This window comes from Schistocerca serialis, chromosome 6 (assembly GCF_023864345.2).
Source record: "Schistocerca serialis cubense isolate TAMUIC-IGC-003099 chromosome 6, iqSchSeri2.2, whole genome shotgun sequence".
NCBI classification, from domain to species: Eukaryota; Metazoa; Arthropoda; class Insecta; order Orthoptera; family Acrididae; genus Schistocerca; species Schistocerca serialis.
Genome location: NC_064643.1, coordinates 132,147,882 through 132,164,993, shown reverse-complemented (window position 1 = coordinate 132,164,993; position 17,112 = coordinate 132,147,882). Strand labels below are relative to the sequence as shown.

Sequence of the window (17,112 nt, the reverse complement as noted above, 5' to 3'; positions counted from 1 at the left end):
GATCGTGAAGCCACGTCTCGATCCCTGAGTCAACAAAAAATGGTTCAAATGGCTCCGAGCACTATGGGACAACTTCTGAGGTCATCAGTCCCCTAGAACTTAGAACTACTTAAACCTAACTAACCTAAGGACATCACACACATTCATGCCCGAGGCAGGATTCGAACCTACGAACGTAGCGGTCGCGCGGTTCCAGATCGTAGCGCCTAGAACCTGAGTCAACAGATGGGGACGTTTTCAAGACATCAACCATCTGCACGAACAGTTCGACGACGTTTGCAGCATCATGGACTATCAGTTCGGAGACCATGGCTGCGGTTGCCCTTGACGCTGCGTCACAAACAGGAGCGCCTGCGACGGTGTACTCAACGACGAACCTGGGTGCACGAATGGCAGAACGTCATTTTTTCGGATGAATCCAGGTTCTGTTTACAGCATCATGATGTCGCATCCGTGTTTGGAGACATCGCGGTGACCACACATTGGAAGCGAGTATTCGTCATCGCCATACTGGCGTATCACCCGGCGTGATGGTATGGGATGCCATTGGTTACACGTCTCGGTCACCTCTTGTTCGCATTGACGGCACTTTGAACAGTGGACGTTACATTTCAGATGTGTTACGACCCGTGGCTCTACCCTTCATTCGATCCCTGCGAAAACCTACATTTCAGCAGGATAATGCACGACCGCATGTTGCAGCTCCTGTACGGGCCTTTCTGGATACAGAAAATGTTCGACTGCTGCCCTGGCCAGCACATTCTCCAGATCTCTGACCAATTGAAAACGTCTGGTCAATGGTGGCCGAGCAACTGGCTCGTCACAATACGCCACTCACTACTCTTGATGAACTGTGGTATCGAGTTGAAGCTGCATGGGCAGCTGTACCTGTACACGCCATCCAAGCTCTGTTTGACTCAATGCCCAGACGTATCAAGGCCGTTATTACGGCCAGAGGTGGTTGTTCTGGGTACTGATTTCTCAGGATCTATGCACCCAAATTGCGTGAAAATGTAATCACATGTCAGTTCTAGTATAATATATTTGTCCAATGAATACCCGTTTATCATCTGCATTTCTTCTTGGTGTAGCAATTTTAATGGCCAGTAGCGTAATTTGCAGCTTTAGCGTAGCGGTGCTCAAGACATAGCAGTACTGCAACGCGTTATCTAGATTTGCGCAACAGAGGTAAGGGCTAAATATTTTCGTGTTTGTTTTGTTTTCTTTCAATCAGGGCAAACTTATGTCATTCAGAGACAAATTTTCTGATTTGTGTGTCACTTTTAGTTCTGGTATCTCTGATCAGTTTTGCAAAAGTAATTATTGCAGGTTTTATCTCAAAGTCCATTATTCAGGCAGTTTATACTGTTCAAAATTTTTCAGCCAGGTTGCTAACTTTTACAGTATGAAAGAGTTCCCTTTACATTACGACAATTTATTATTATAACAATTCAGCTTTACCTTCACATTACGACAGTATAAGTTTCATTACGACTGTTCATTTATCATTACAGCTCAGATCTTACAATCAGAAACATCAACCTGGTAACTGTGACTGATTTGTAGAGGCACAAATGAATGAAATACATTAGCCGCAAGGGGGGAAGTGATTGAAATCAGCCGGCCGGAGGGGCCGAGCGGTTCTAGGCGCTGCAGTCTGGAACCGCGGGACCGCTGCGGTCGCAGGTTCGAATCCTGCCTCGAGTATGGCAGTGTGTGATGTCCTTAGGTTAGTTAGGTTTAAGTAGTTCTAAGTTCCAGGGGACTGATGACCTCAGAAGTTAAGTCCCTTGGTGCTCAGAGTCATTTGAACCATATGATTGAAATCAATGAAGAAAGTTGAATATTTGTGCTGGACTAGGATTCGAACCCGGGTCTCCTGCTTGCTGTGCAGATGCACTGACGAAGAAGAGGTTAGCATTACATAAATATGTTAAATCTACTCACCTCTTCGCTGCACTAATCCTTTAGAAGAAATATTGGCCAAATTCCCCACTTGTGTGTAAATGGTGTCAGTACGTAGCTGCTGTAGCAGTTAATTTATTATTACCTGCTGTCTCCCGTCAGATGCGATACACAGCTAGATACACAGAGGGGGTCACATGGTAGGATCAATTTCCAGTGTGGCTCCTCAGACGGCCCCTAACATGGACCATATTACGCTTCTCCCATAAGTCATATCCATCTGCAGTAGTTATGCTGTGAAGCCACAAAGGGCACTTCTAACAGGAAGTACATCCTGATGAACCTTGACGCCAGGCAGACAGTTTGCAAATGAACATTCACCCCTTGTTCGCGGATAAAAGCGGATGCACAGCTTCGCTCGGCCACGTGCCGTCAATCGCAAGCAGTTGCACAGGCATTTTACAGTAGTACTGTAGCTGCCGAGTATGGCAGTGTGTAGCTATTAACAGAGGCAAGGTTCAAAAATGTATTCAAATGGCTCCGAGCACTAGGGGACGTAACTTCTGAGGTCATCAGTCCCCTAGAACTTAGAACTACTTAAACCTAACCAACCTAAGGACATCACACACATCAATTTCCGAAACAGGACTGGAACCTGCGACCGTAGCGGTCGCGTGCGCCCAGACTGTAGCGCCTAGAACCGCTCGGCCACATCGGCCGGCCAGAGGCAAGGCTCAGATACTGTCACCGACAGCAGAGCCACAATGGAACTTCTACTTGAGTAGACAATCATCGCTCACTGAGTTAAATTTAGACTGGTGTTCAGACTTTAACATCAGTGCCACACCTTGTGATCGTCATCACACTAAAGCTGAACATTTGTGTTAAGCTTTTACGAGGGGCGTTCGATAAGTATTGCAACATTTGTTTTCTCGACCAATTTCAGTCCAAAGAAATGCGGAATTTGTTATGGACATTGTGGAACTGAATGAATGAGCGTATGGCATCGTAGGCCGGGAGGCCCCAACTGGGGAGGTTCGACCGCCAAATGGAAGTCTTATTTCAGGCGACGCCACATTGGGCGACTTCGGCGTCGGGGATGAGGATGAAATAATGATGAGGACAACACAACACCCAGTCCCCCAGCGGAGAAAATCGCCAACTCGGCTGGGAATCGAACCCGGGCCCGCTTGCACGGGAGGCGACCACGTTACCACCCAGCTAAGCAGGCGGACAGGACATTGTAGAATATTCCCGCTTCTGGCCCTACGGTTTCGTAAAGATGCGATAGGTGGCGGCGCTACACACAGCCTTCAAAAAATGGCTCTGAGCACTATTCGACTTAACTTCTGAGGTCATCAGTCGCCTAGAACTTATAACTACTTAAACCTAACTAACCTAAGGACATCACACACATCCATGCCCGAGGCAGGATTCGAACCTGCGACCGTAGCGGTCGCTCGGCTCCAGAACGTAGCGCCTAGAACCGCACGGCCACTCCGGCCGGCGTACACAGCCTTCAAAATGGAGTCATTACAGGAGGTGCAATCCAAGCAGAGAGTTGTCATTTTCTTTTGGCGGAAAACCAGAGCATCGTAGATATTCGTAGGCGCTCGCAGAATTTCTATAGAGACCAGGCAGTGAAGGCAAGCACGGTGGGTCGTTGCGCAATGCGTATGCCATCATCGCAAAAAGGTCGCGGAAACCAGTCCAATCTCCAGCAACCCAGCCGGCCGCACACAGCAGAGACTCCCGGAATGTTGGAATCTGCGCGCATTCTCATACGAGGTGATCATCGGATCGCAATCATACAGCTCGCTGCTTGACTGGACGTCTCTGTTGCTAGTGCTGACACACTCTGCCACCAACGAGGGTACTCAAAGGTGTATGCCCGTTGGGTTCCCCGCCTCCAAACAGAATACCATCTGTGGTATTCCATCTGTGCGGAACCACGTGCGAGCACGAGACTCATGGTGACGATTTTTTGTCGAACATGGTCACAGGCGATGAAACGTAGCTTCACCACTTCGAATCGAAAACAAAACGGCGCCACACCGCCTCTCTTCCGAAACTGAAAGCCGCAGCCTAGGCCAGTAAAGTCATGGCGACGGTCGTATGGAACTCTGAAGGTACACACATCAAAAAAAGTTTTGCATCACCTCTGTTCCGAGAGTTCCGGAACCTGTACAGAAAATTGGAATAGAGATCAACATAAACATCATTTGCACCCTTTGTAGGGCTCATGAAGATCACACATTGCATATTGTACCACCACACAGCGAGATATTCAGAGGTGGTGGTCCAGATTGCTGTACACACTGGTACCTTTAATACCCGCACGTCTTCTTCCATTGATGCATGTCTGTATTCGTCGCGGCATACTATCCGCAAGTTCATCAAGGCACTGTTGGTCCAGATTGTCCCACTCCTCAACGGCGATTCGGCCTAGGTCCCTCAGAGAGGTTGGTGGGTCACGTCGTCCATAAACAGCCCTTTTCAGTCTATCCCAGGCATGTTCGTTACGTTTCATTATCCTCATGGAAGTAATTCACAAAATGTGCACGATGGGGTAGCGAATTGTCGTCCATGAAGACAGTGGCTCGCCCGTATGCTGCTGATATGGTTGCACTAATAGTCGGAGGATGGCATGGCCATCACCACCAGCGGCGTACGTCGGCCCCACATAAAGCCGCCCCAGAACATCTGGAAACCTCCGCCTTGCTGCACATGCTGGACAGTGTGTCTAAGGCGTTCAGCCTGACCGCGTTGACTCCAAACACGTCTCAGACGGTTGTCTCGTTGGAAGCATATGCGACAGAAATCCTTGAAGAGAACGTGATGCCAGTCCTGAGCGGTCGATTCGTCATGTTGTGGGGCCCATCTGTACCGCGCTGCATGGTGTCGTGGTTGCAAACATGGACTTCGCCATGGACGTCGGGGGTGACGTTGCGCATCGTGCAGCCTGTTGCGCACAGTTTGAGTCGCAACACGACGTCCAGTGGCTGCACGAAAAGCATTATTCAACGTGGTGGCGTTGCTGTCAAGATTCCTCCGAGCCATAATCCGTAGGTAGCGGTCATCTCCTGCAGTAGGAACCGACCTGAGCGAGGCATGTTGTCGACAGTTCCTCTCTCTCTGTATCTCCTCCATGTCCGAACAACATCGGTTTGGTTCACTCAGAGACGTCTGAACACTTACATTGCTGAGAGCCCTTCCTGGAAAATAGTAACACTGTGGTATTGACCAGCTAGGCATGGTTGAACTACAGACAATACGAGACGTGTACCTCCTTCCTCGTGGAATAACTGGAACTGATAGGCTGACTGACCCCCTCCGCCTAATAGGCTTTGGGAGGGTTTAGTGACATCTCTGAACAGTGAAAGGGACTGTGTCTGTGATACAATATCCACAGCCAACGTCTATCTTCAGAAGTTCTGGGAACCAGAGTGATGCAAAACTTTTTTTGATGTGTGTATTATTTCTTTGTTGACCTCCCTCATGGTGCAACGATCAACTCAGATTTATCAGTTGAAGGCATTAAGTATGAAAATGTCCGTGAACATATTTTGGCACTTTATTTTACAGGTTCTTCTTGATAACACAAACTTTTAAAATAAAGGATCAATTCAGAAGTGTATTCTGCTACCCTCAGGAAATTGAAGAAACGAATTCAGCATTTTCGTCGTCACAAAAATGCAAGCGAACTTCTCCCTCTCTACGATAACGCAAGGGGTCACACAATAGGAGGAGCTCACAATATTTCATTGAACTGTTCTTCCTCATCCACCCTACAACCCGGATCTCGCACCTTCCGTCCATCTGTTTGACGCGCGAAGGGTGCACTCTACGGGAAGCGGTACGTGGACGATTACCCTATGAGGGGGGGGGGGGGGAAGGAGAATTATGCAGTAAGAAGTTTAATCCGACGTGGACGTGGACCAGTAGAGTGGTACCACGCACACCACCTCCACCCCAGTAAAGTGGTGTAAGGTCGTCACACTGAACGGAGATTATGTTGAACAGTAGGGTTTTGTAGTGAAAAGAGTCGGGAATAAAATGGAATACTGAATAAAACGAAACTGCTTTCAGAAAAAAATCCAAGTTATTGAAAGCTTCTCGCAAGAAATGATTCTTGATTGCTACTCAATGTTGTAGTTAGATTATTTATTTTGCAGTATAATTTATCCTGTGACAAGGCACTTGCTATGTGCAAGCACGCTACTTCAATACAGCGACTATTTTCTGTGGTAGGAGCTTCAGTCCCTCTTACCTTTACGTTGGTCGCCAAACGTTTTGGTGAATACAACAATACTGAAACTGTGTACGCAACTACTGAAGCGCTTATTCTGGTCTACATACTCGTTTCGTTTTATTTGGTTAAAGCATCATCATTTACACTATAAAAGTTCGTTTCTTTAAAATTTTCCTCTTTGTCATTGGTGCCATATGTCAAAATTAAAAGGTACGAGGGTAGTTTGATAAGACTGGTAAAAAAGCAAGGAAAAAATGTTTGTTTAGTAAATAGCTCACCTTACGTCTCGACAGTCTCCTTTGAGGGGTATACAATTGGTCCAGTGATCCTCCAGCTTTTTCATCCCATCGGAAAAATAGGGTATGTCAAACTCTGCAAAATATTCGTTAACTGCAACTATAACTTGCTCATTTGATGAAAATTTCCTCCCAGCAAGACTAAGTTTCAAGTTGGGGTAAAGGAAGAAGTCACTTAGAGCTAAGTCTCGTGAATAGGGTGGATCAGGACCCGAGTCGAAGCCCAATTCGTGGACTTTGGCCATTATTATCGCTGATGTGTGAGATGGTGCATTATTCTAGTAAAAGAGCACTTTTTGCGTGCCAGTCTCGTTCGTTTTTCAGCCAACGCAATTATCAAACGATCCCAAAATGAAGCATAATATGACGGTCCAGTTGTGGCTCTGCCTTTTTCCAACTGATCTATGAGGATCAGAATCCTAAAAAACAGTGTCCACCACCTTACCAGCTCCAAAATGGTCTCTGCCTTCTTTGTCGTACTTGTCCATTGTTTTGATTGCCGTTTTGACTTTGGCGTGTCCTTGTTTCATCAACAGTCACTAATCGATGCAAAAGGTCTTGTGGATTGCAATTAAATGTCGTCATACATTGTGCTGAAATGTGCAGGATGCGCTTTTGGTCGACTGTGAGCAATCAAGCCACCACATCACTTACATCTTCCTCATAGCCAATTCTCCTTGCAGAATATTACGCACTTGGTCATTTGAGATGCCTACAGTCTCAACACTCACACGGCTTTTTATTCGGCCCTCTTGGATGGATTTTGTCAATGACTTCCGTTGTAGTCTCCTCAGTTGGTTGGCCAGAACGTACTTCAGCTTCGGTGCTTGTTCGACCACGTTTAAATTCGTTAATCCAAACGTAGTTTTAAGTGATGGTGAAGAGTCTGCGATACTCATCCAGTTCTGTTTTGACTTGTGCGGAAATCTAGGTCCTCAAATGAAAAAAATGTTTAATAACAGCACGAAACTCGATTTTCTTCCTTTTTTGATCGCAGTCGAGACGCTGACCAATTCAGACTGCAGTCACCAATGAACTGTACATCATTGCAATAATTAAGCTTACTAACCATGAAGGGGCAACAAAAATGTTCCTTCTTTCATGAAAATTTACCAGACTTATGATACCACCGTAGTATTTGGGAACCAATAAACAGTGTACAATGAAACAGAAAAAAGCTGACAATGAAGTCTGCTAGCCTGGTCAATAACACAAGAGATGCGCTGCAGCAGAGGGGAAGGGGTTGGTGGAAGGACAGTCTAACCATTGCCCGCCACTCCCCTAGCAACTGTTCTTCTCAGCTGGCTATAATCTGTCAGCAAGCAGGCGACTCCCCACTCTCTCTACCCCACTACGTCACAAGGAGCACCTATACGAGGTGTGGGAGAAAAGTAATGAGTCTGACAACACTACGAGCGATCTGGCAACACTTTGTTGTTCTACTTTTGTAGAGCGATGCGCTCATCCTTTCCAGAGCCACAGTCTAAAATTCAGCTCCGTAAAGCCACCACGTGATTTTTGAGAGTGCTATCAGTGGAGCTGTGTTTTTGTTGTGCGGTACAAAAATGGAACAGTGAAATTTAGAACAACGTTATGCCATCACGTTACACTTGAGAAATCCACAGATGTGACCTTCGAAAAGTTGAAACTGACATATGGGGAATATTCCTTATCAAGAGCACAACTTTTTCGCTGGCACAAATCGTATTTGGGAGGCCGGGGACACATTGAAGATGAGACTCGCTCAGGGAGACCTTCAATTTCGAAAACGTCGGACGTGTGCATGCTCTTGTGAGATCAGGCCGATGTTTAACAAAAAGGATGATGGGTGACCCGTTTAGCTTAAACACTTTGACTGTACATCAGATTTTGACCAAAGTTTTGCACAGGCTAAAGGTTTGTGCCAAAATGGTGCCGAAACACCTCACAAATGAGCAGAAGAACAAACAGAGAAACGTGTGTGTTGATCTTATTGAGGGGATTGCCAATGACCACTAATATTTTCAGTCATGTGATCCACAGGTGATGAATAGTGGATTTTTAATTACGACCCAGAATAAAGCGGCAAAGCTCGAACGAGCAAATCAAAGATCGAAACAATGCTGATTTGCTTTTTTGACAATATGGGTATCATGCATTGTTACGCCAAAACAAACGGCCAACCAAGCGTTTAAAAAAGATGTCCTTGCAAGGCTCGGGAAACGGTGATTCGGGTGAGACAGGACATGGCAGACAAGTGGATGCTGCGTCATGACAACGCCCCATGTCACATGGCCACTTCTATCACGAGATTTTAGATCTTAAGAGGCATTCCTGTTGTTCCACAGCCACCCTGTTCACCTGATCTGAGTCCCTGTAGCCTTCTTCACAAAACTGAAAAATGTCTTAAAATGATGTTATTTTGGGACTCTGGAGAACATTCAAAAGAATGTGACCGACGTATTAAAGACCCTACCAGTTGAAGCCTTTGAGCGCTGCTACCAAGACTGTGTACAGTGACTCCATCGGTGTACAGCAGGCGAAAGGGACTGCTTTGAAGGAGACAGTACGGTTGCTTGAAAAAAAAATTGGAACATTAAAAGTCAGTCTTATTACGTTCCTAACACACCCCGTACGCTGGCTGAAAAGCATGCCATTTGGATCAGAAGCGATGCACTGCACAGACACGCCCAGGGAATGTCTCTATTCCAAAAAATGCGTCAACACTACACGCAACATAGAAATAAGTACCTGATACAAGTAACGCAAGATACGTAGACAAATAAAATGTACCGGGTGATCAAAAAGTCAGTATAAATTTGAAAACTTAATAAACCACGGAATAATGTAGATAGAGAGGTAAAAATTGACACACATTCTTGGAATGACATGAGGTTTTATTAGAACCAAAAAAACGAAGTTCACAAAATGTGCGACAGATGGCGCTGGACAGCAAAACTGCTACCGTGACGGGAGAGAGGTACGCCGATATCTTACACAATCGCATCATCCCCAGCCTGGCTGATAAACACCTGCTGGAACGTACGATGTTTATGCAGGATGCAGTAAGAAGTTGGATCCGACGTGGACGTGAAAGATCTCTTGCGCGCGTCGTTTGGTGATGATCGTGTGCTCAGCCACCACTTTCGTCATGCTTGGCCTCCCAGGTCCCCAGACCTCAGTCCGTGCGATTATTGGCTTTGGGGTTACCTGAAGTCGCAAGTGTATTGTGATCGACGGACATCTAGGGATGCTGAAAGACAACATCCGACGACAATGCCTCACCATAACTCCGGACATGCTTTACATTGCTGTTCACTATTCCTCGACTACAGCTATTGTTGAGGAATGAGGGTGGACATATTGAGCATTTCCTGTAAAGAACATCATCTTTGCTTTGTCTTACTTTGTTATGCTAATTTTTGCTATTCTGATCAGATAAAGTGCCATCTGTCGGACATTTTTTCAACGTTCGTATTTTTTTGGTTGTAATAAAACCCCATGTCATTCCAAGCATGTGTGTCAATTTGTATCTCTCTATCTACATTATTGCGTGATTTATTCAGTTTTCAGTTTTATACTGACTTTTTGATCACCCGGTATATAAGGCACAGCAGATAACACTGAACTGCCAGACAGGAAATTGATTCTTAGACATCCTCTACTAGGGGCGCCGTATCTAGTTGGGACGTCGTCGGAACTCTCAGATGGGGGTGTAGAAATGAAGTAAAAAATTTATTTAATATAATTACTCCTTATTTAGAACACAAATGGAAGTAGTTGGTACACCGTATTTTTCGGAAGATTTCAAATTTTTCAGCATGTCTTTTTTCCCTTTTACGCACTTATGCAAGTTCATAGAAGTCAGCTTGTAACCCTGGCACTGTAAGATTGATTCCACAGACGCAGTATGTATGATGCTTTGTAGAAATGTGATGCCTCACGTCTGCCTTACCTCCGTGAGTTACTGGAAATGAAACAGATACAAATCTCAGACACCTCTTTGTAACAGGACATCCACCTCTAGCATTACTTTTCCTCAACAGTAGTTGCCGATACCAGTATTATTTTTCGAATTTTGGATAGGTCACTATTATCTCAGTTACATTTCTGAAAACTTTGATATAATTTTATACACAGAATGTTATATTTCAAGCTGAAATTTATGAAAAGGAATTACTTAGAAAATATATTAGTTGCGATGTTATAATCGATAAGTACTAGTTCTGAATGTATAGTTCAAATTTTTTTTAGAAACATTTGAAATTACGGATTATTTGCACAATTAAAATTTCTACTATTGATTACGCACTCCTGCACTGTTAATTATGTTTATTTCTGGATTCATTTGTGAAATAATAATCGAAATTAATAATGGAACGAAAACTAGTAGTAATTCATTTGTTAAGAGGAATAGTAAACGCTTTGGAATATGGTTATTTGCGCAGACTGTGACGATCCTAAGCTTGCCTCTGACGTGATCGGACGTATTTTTGTACAATAAGTGCGAACAAAGTAATTTCGGCTTTATTAATATGAAAAATCAAAATATTATATGATATACTAAAATGTGAGAAAATCGGTGGGAAATATATTTACGCAAAAGAATTCTACAACAAGAATCTTCAAATTTATTTAGTTCAAATCAGCCGTAAGGACCTGATGTTAGATTTTCAGATTCGAGAATCAGACCCCTAGATAAGAAGAACTGGAGCCATTTCAACATGACAAGCTAAGTAAATCTGAAAGTTTATTGCAATCCTCGCTCCTCTCAGATCTTCACTAAATCTTTGCTTATTAATTATTTGGACTGGGCATTGTTTAAAGCGGACAATAGATGGAAGAAGGAAGGAGAGCGGAGATTGCAACTTCCTGATCCATACGTCCTTTCCTGACAAAATACCATTCTTTTGTGCAATCATCCGAAGAGTGGTACTTTCTTTTTCCACCCTTAGGCATTTTCGTAAGCTATGATAAGTTTGTTAGACGCTAAACAGTCGACAATAACACTTTATAGTCATCGAAGTACACGTCACTATACACTTCACGCCCTATATGCCTGTAGTAAACACTTCGGACATTCCTAATTTACACTCGTTGTTCGTATTATGTTTAGAAAGAATCGTCTCATCAGATCGCTATTCAAATGGGAACTGACCAATTCCTGCCAGCCCCGTACTAATGGAGAAATCTGGTGTTTTCTCGAACGATGGCGCTAGATCTAGAAGGTGTTTGAATTGTCGACGCAGGACATCTGGGAGACGATCTTGTCAACATAAACTTGTTGACAGAAATTAAGCTAACTGATGGTGCATTTACGTGATGCCTCTAACAGATAGCGTTACTTTAGCACATGAGCCACGCTAGTAAGAGTATTTTGCAAAATCGGAACAAAATTGGGTCATGTTGGTATGTCTGGACAAGAAGGTCCACAATGGTGACTATCCCGATATATCGGGACGGGTGAAAACCCCACCCTCAACGGCAGTCGCATTATTCTTCAACAAGAGGTCACTTCCCCCACCGTAAGCGCTGATCGCACGTCAGCTTCCAGTAGCCCTCAGCTACTGACCTATGTGGTCCGGCAGGTGGGGCTGCATCCTGAGCCAGTCACGCAGCGACGCGACGGCCTGCCGGATGTCTTCCTCGTCGGTCCCCAGCTGACTCCTGATGGTCGCCACCTGCTCGGCGGTTGCCGGGACGAACTCGTGGCTGTCAGCCATGCCCTGCAACATCGCAGTACCATAGCGTCGTAGTATGCACTCCCTGGGTGAGACATGAGCGAATGTCAATGCAACTTCATACATGTTGAAAGGTGGCTACACTGAGCGACAGCGCCAGAGAGTTTTGTTTCGCCGCCTCCACTGGCAGTGATTATTGAGAAGTAGCGGAATGCAGTGCTTGTTGAGAACTCGTAGTAGGCAGTGCTTGCTGAGATGTCGTAGTAAAGAGTGCTTGTCGAGATGTGGCAGTAGTCAGTTCTTGTTGAGATGTGGTAGTAGCGAGTCGGTGTGGAGATATTGTAATGATTAGAGTGCTTTTCATCAATATAAATGAAGGTAACAAATTCATTTTCTTTTTTTTCTCATTATTTTAATGTCCTGAATAATGCGTCATTACAGGTTCAGTCAACAAAGCATCTGGCTTGTGTTCTTGTATTAGAGTATAATTCTGGTTTTCTCGCGCAATTATAGTATTTCTAATTTTTTTTATCACGTCAGTACAAATGGTATTTGAAATTTCTTGTCTTATTGAAGAAGAACCGTGCCAGATGTGTACGTTGAGTCATACTTCCACACACAGAACAGTTATACTTGTGCTTTGGTTTCGTAGGTTTTATAATTGCTGGGGACTTAATTAATTAATTGTGTTAACGAAAATTTTCATTTCATTCTTTGTTGTTGTTCTATGCAGTCAGATTGCGTAATAATACTAGTCAGGGCCAACCGTTTACGAGACACAGCGTAATCGGTCATACAGCTACGAAAAATAAAAATGATTTTCAAATAAATAATAATTAAGCCCCCATGCACGTGGCGACCGCTGCTTCGGATCGTCCCTTGGAATTCTTCTGATTGTAAAAATAGTAGAGAGTAGTATTGTTGTAGTAATTTGTAGTTTAGTAATTGTAGTCTATATTGCATGTGTAGATTTGGTAATTGTCATTTTTCTAATGGTATTTCAGAATTTAATTTTACTGTCTTGTATACGCGTTTGACAATTTGGGGCAATTATTTCAATTGTTCGATTAATCGTGTTTGAGGGAAACATTTCGTGTAAATGGTATTGTTGGAGATAAAGAGTCATTGTGTGTAATTTTCGTATAGTGACGAGTTTTGTATGTTTTGTAAATGATTACGCGATCGATGAAAAAGGCAAATGTGATGGATAGTGAGAATGACGAAATTGTTAACATGGCGAACTCGCCAACAGAGAAAAACAGTATCATGAATAATGAAGTGGAAAACACTTTAATAAGTCGGGAAGATAGTCCGGAACCATTTCAAAATTTTTCTCAATCAGAAAATTCACAGAATACGAGATTAACGATAGAAGATTCTGGAATAGTATCGAACACAGATAGCTTTACAGCTATGACGAAGGAAACTGGTTTTGCGGGAAATGTTAGGGGCGAAAAGAATTTCGAACAAGTTAATATGGAGCAGCTGATGAGTGCAATATTAAATTTGGGATCTCGGTTAGACTCACAAATGGAAACACGGTTAGACTCACTGGGGTCACAAATAGGAACAATTAAAACAGCGATGGAAACAATGGAAACACGGTTAGATTCACGAATAGGGACATGTTTCAAAAACATGAAAGATGAATTAAAGAAAGAAATCAGAGAAGAAGTACAACCGATTTTGAATGCTCACAATAATAGATTAATTGCAGTAGAGATTAGACAAAGGGAACAGGATAGAGAACAGGAAGAAAGAGATCGCGTGATAGTACAGAAATTTTCAGAGTTAAATTTACAACGTGCAAAAGATAAGGAAGAAATATTTGAGAGAATCGAGGAATCCGTACCAAATGACAGATTAAATAACTTAACACAACAATATGAACAGCTAACTACCAAATGTGTTAATACTGAAACCCGAGTCACGACACTTACGGAAGACGTAAATAAACAAAAAGAACAAATAGGTGATTTATCGGAAAGAGTTGAGGAGATTTCAGATAAATTGACAAGTCTTAGTTTAAATGGGGACAGAGATTCAGATGATACAGCACCATTGCCATTTGCAGAAACCGAAGAGTATCAGAACATAAATAAGCATGTTGAAAATCAGGGAAAATTTAATGAACGCGTTAAAAGGGAAGTTGAGGCATTACGAAAGCAAGTCAAGGAAATTGAAGGCGAAATCGTAGGAAAAGATAGCAGAAGAAATTTAGAATCACAGATACCAGAGGGCTTTGAAGAAAATAATTTGTTTCATTTACGGGATGCAACAAGAGAGCGCCAGGCGCGTGAATTTAACAATAATCGTCATTGTGACTGGGACAGACGCGGTAGGTCTTTGTCGCCACGAGGCGAAAACATTGACTATAAACACTTTTTGACTGTTCGGAAATTTAAGATCTTCCGCAATTCTAAGAATGACATACATCCATGTTCATGGTTAGATCAATTTATGTACGCACTTCCACCAAATTGGCCACTAAGTCACAAACTGGAATTTATGTGTGGATATTTAGAAAACGAACCGGCGACGCGGATGCGCGCACTCATTAGAGATTGTAATAATTTGAATGATTTTTATCATGCATTTCTATCGGCATATTGGTCCGAAAACACACAAGACAGAGTCAAACATAGTCTGATTATGCAGCGTAATTTTAAACAGTCTGAGTTCTGCACGCCGGCAGAATACTTTGAAGACATGATTCGAAAGAATCAGTTCCTGTCCAACCCTTATAGCCCGACTGAATTAATTCGCATTTGTTTAACTAAGCTGCCACAATCCATAAGACAAATTGCTTTAGCCGGAAGATGTAAAGACGACATTGAGACTTTTACGACTTTGTTGCAAGAACTTGAGTATGACAACGACGACGGGACTTCTTGTAACTTTTTCAGTAACAGTATTTATAATAGATTTTCAGAGAAAAGAGATAGTGATCGGAACGGGCGTTATATGGGTAACTTTGGGAATGACAGACGTAACAGACAGGACAATAGATACCAGCCTTATGACAATAACAGACGTTCTAACAGAAATTACACAGACAATTATAATAACGGTAATTCGTACCGGAATGATCAATCATACGGAAACAGTAATCGGTATCATCAAGACAGAAATTATTCATACAGTAATAGAAATTCTTACTACAAAAATAACCAGGGTAGTAGATACAACAATAATTTCAGAAGTGACAGTCGAAATTACACAAGAAGTAGTCATGCAAACAGACAGGAAAATAGAAATTTTAATAACAGACACAACCAAGAATTTGCATCTAACAGACAGGAGGGACCTAATTGGCATCCTCCACGTGACAGAACTTCAGACAGACAAGTGCAAATCGTAGAAATTGATCCGCGAAATGACGCGAATAATCAAAGACGTGACGCAAACAATCGACAATGACTTGCAGCTTCGGCTTCTGGCAGCAATATAGACGGTTCAGAAAGTAATGATACTACGACTTTACACTACATACGCCTGGAAGACATGAGAGACATTTTGCTAGACGAAAAGGAAAATAATGTAGACGCATTTTTACATCCTGTTATTGAAGTATGTGTGGGTAAGAATACGTTCACTGCAGTTTTAGATTCTGGGAGCCCATTGAATGTCATTAGTGAACCAGTCTTTCGTATATGTGAAAGAACTATTGCTTGTCCTGTGTTACCTGTTTCTAAAACTACAATTCGAGGCGCTATTTCTGGAAAAAGTGTGGAAGTTAAACAACAGACCAACTTAAATTTCATTTGTCAAGGATACGAATTTTCTGCTAATTTTATTATTGTTCCATTACTCAGTACACAAATTATATTAGGTATGGAGTTTCTTAACGCACATAAGGCAATTTTGAACTTTAAAGAAGGAAGTGTGAATTTGACTGTTGCCGGAATGCCGAAATGTTTGAAATTTTTCGAGTGTTTAACTAGATGTGAGTCAGATACAAAATGTTTAAGGTTTCTTACTTCTGATGGTTTCGTTGAGCATTATGACGACAGTGTGTTTATTTATGACAATGACAATAGATACAGAGACGCGATGGATGATATAATTAATAGCGAAGAATTAATTAATGAAAAGGTTAAGAAAGCTGAAGTGCCAGATGACGTTGCAAGAGAAGAGCTGCACCACATTTTGACTTCACATGCTACAGTGTTTAGTCATCACACAGGAACTATACAAGGCTTACAATATTTATTTAAAGTAAAAGAACACACACCATTTCGTGGGAAAACGTACGCTATTCCTTTGGCTTACAGAGATAAGGTTAAGAGTGAACTTCAATACATGATAGATCAAGGCATTATTGAGCCAGCAGTCAGTCCTTATACCAGCCCATTACACGTTGTTCTTAAAAAGGATGGGTCAATTCGTTTGGTTCTGGATTCGAGACAGATAAATAATATCATCATTCCTGAAACTGACCGCCCACAAAATTTAGATGAACTTCTTCAACATTTCCATGGAATTAAAGTTTTATCCACGATTGATGTGCGCGCAAGTTTTTGGAAAATAGAACTCTACCCTGATTGTAGGAAATATACTGCCTTTTTAGCCTTTGGTAACTGTTACCAGTTTCGGAAATTACCGTTTGGACTTACTGTATCTTCAGCAGCATTCATTCGTAGCTTAAACGAAATTTTACCTGTTTATCTTCGTGACAATATTACTTCATATGTTGACGATATTCTTATTGCTAAACGTTCTTGGAGTGAGCACAACAAAATTTTGGATTCATTATTACGTATTTTTGCAAGAGTTGGCATTACAGTGAACTTGGAAAAATCTGAATTTGGACGTTCACAGGTGAAATTCCTTGGTCACATTATTTCTACAGAAGGTATTCTTCCTGATCCAGAAACATTAGACGCTATTCGTAATTATGCTGTTCCTACCACAAAACGTGAGGTTCGTAGTTTCCTTGGTGTCTGTAATTTTCTTAGACGCTTTGTTAGATTGGGCAATTTGGCCACACCTCGTTTAT

General features: G+C 42.6%; 1 protein-coding gene across 1 annotated transcript in view; it reads right to left on the bottom strand.

Moving 5' to 3' along the window:
* The window catches only part of LOC126484103 (retinol-binding protein pinta-like), a 142,731-nt gene that overhangs the window by 106,252 nt on the left and 19,367 nt on the right, over positions 1–17,112 (bottom strand). The window contains exon 2 of the mRNA XM_050107480.1: positions 12,005–12,158. Within this exon, the coding sequence (XP_049963437.1) occupies positions 12,005–12,155 (151 nt within the window). The 5' untranslated portion in view covers positions 12,156–12,158. The remainder of the gene's footprint in view (positions 1–12,004; positions 12,159–17,112) is intronic.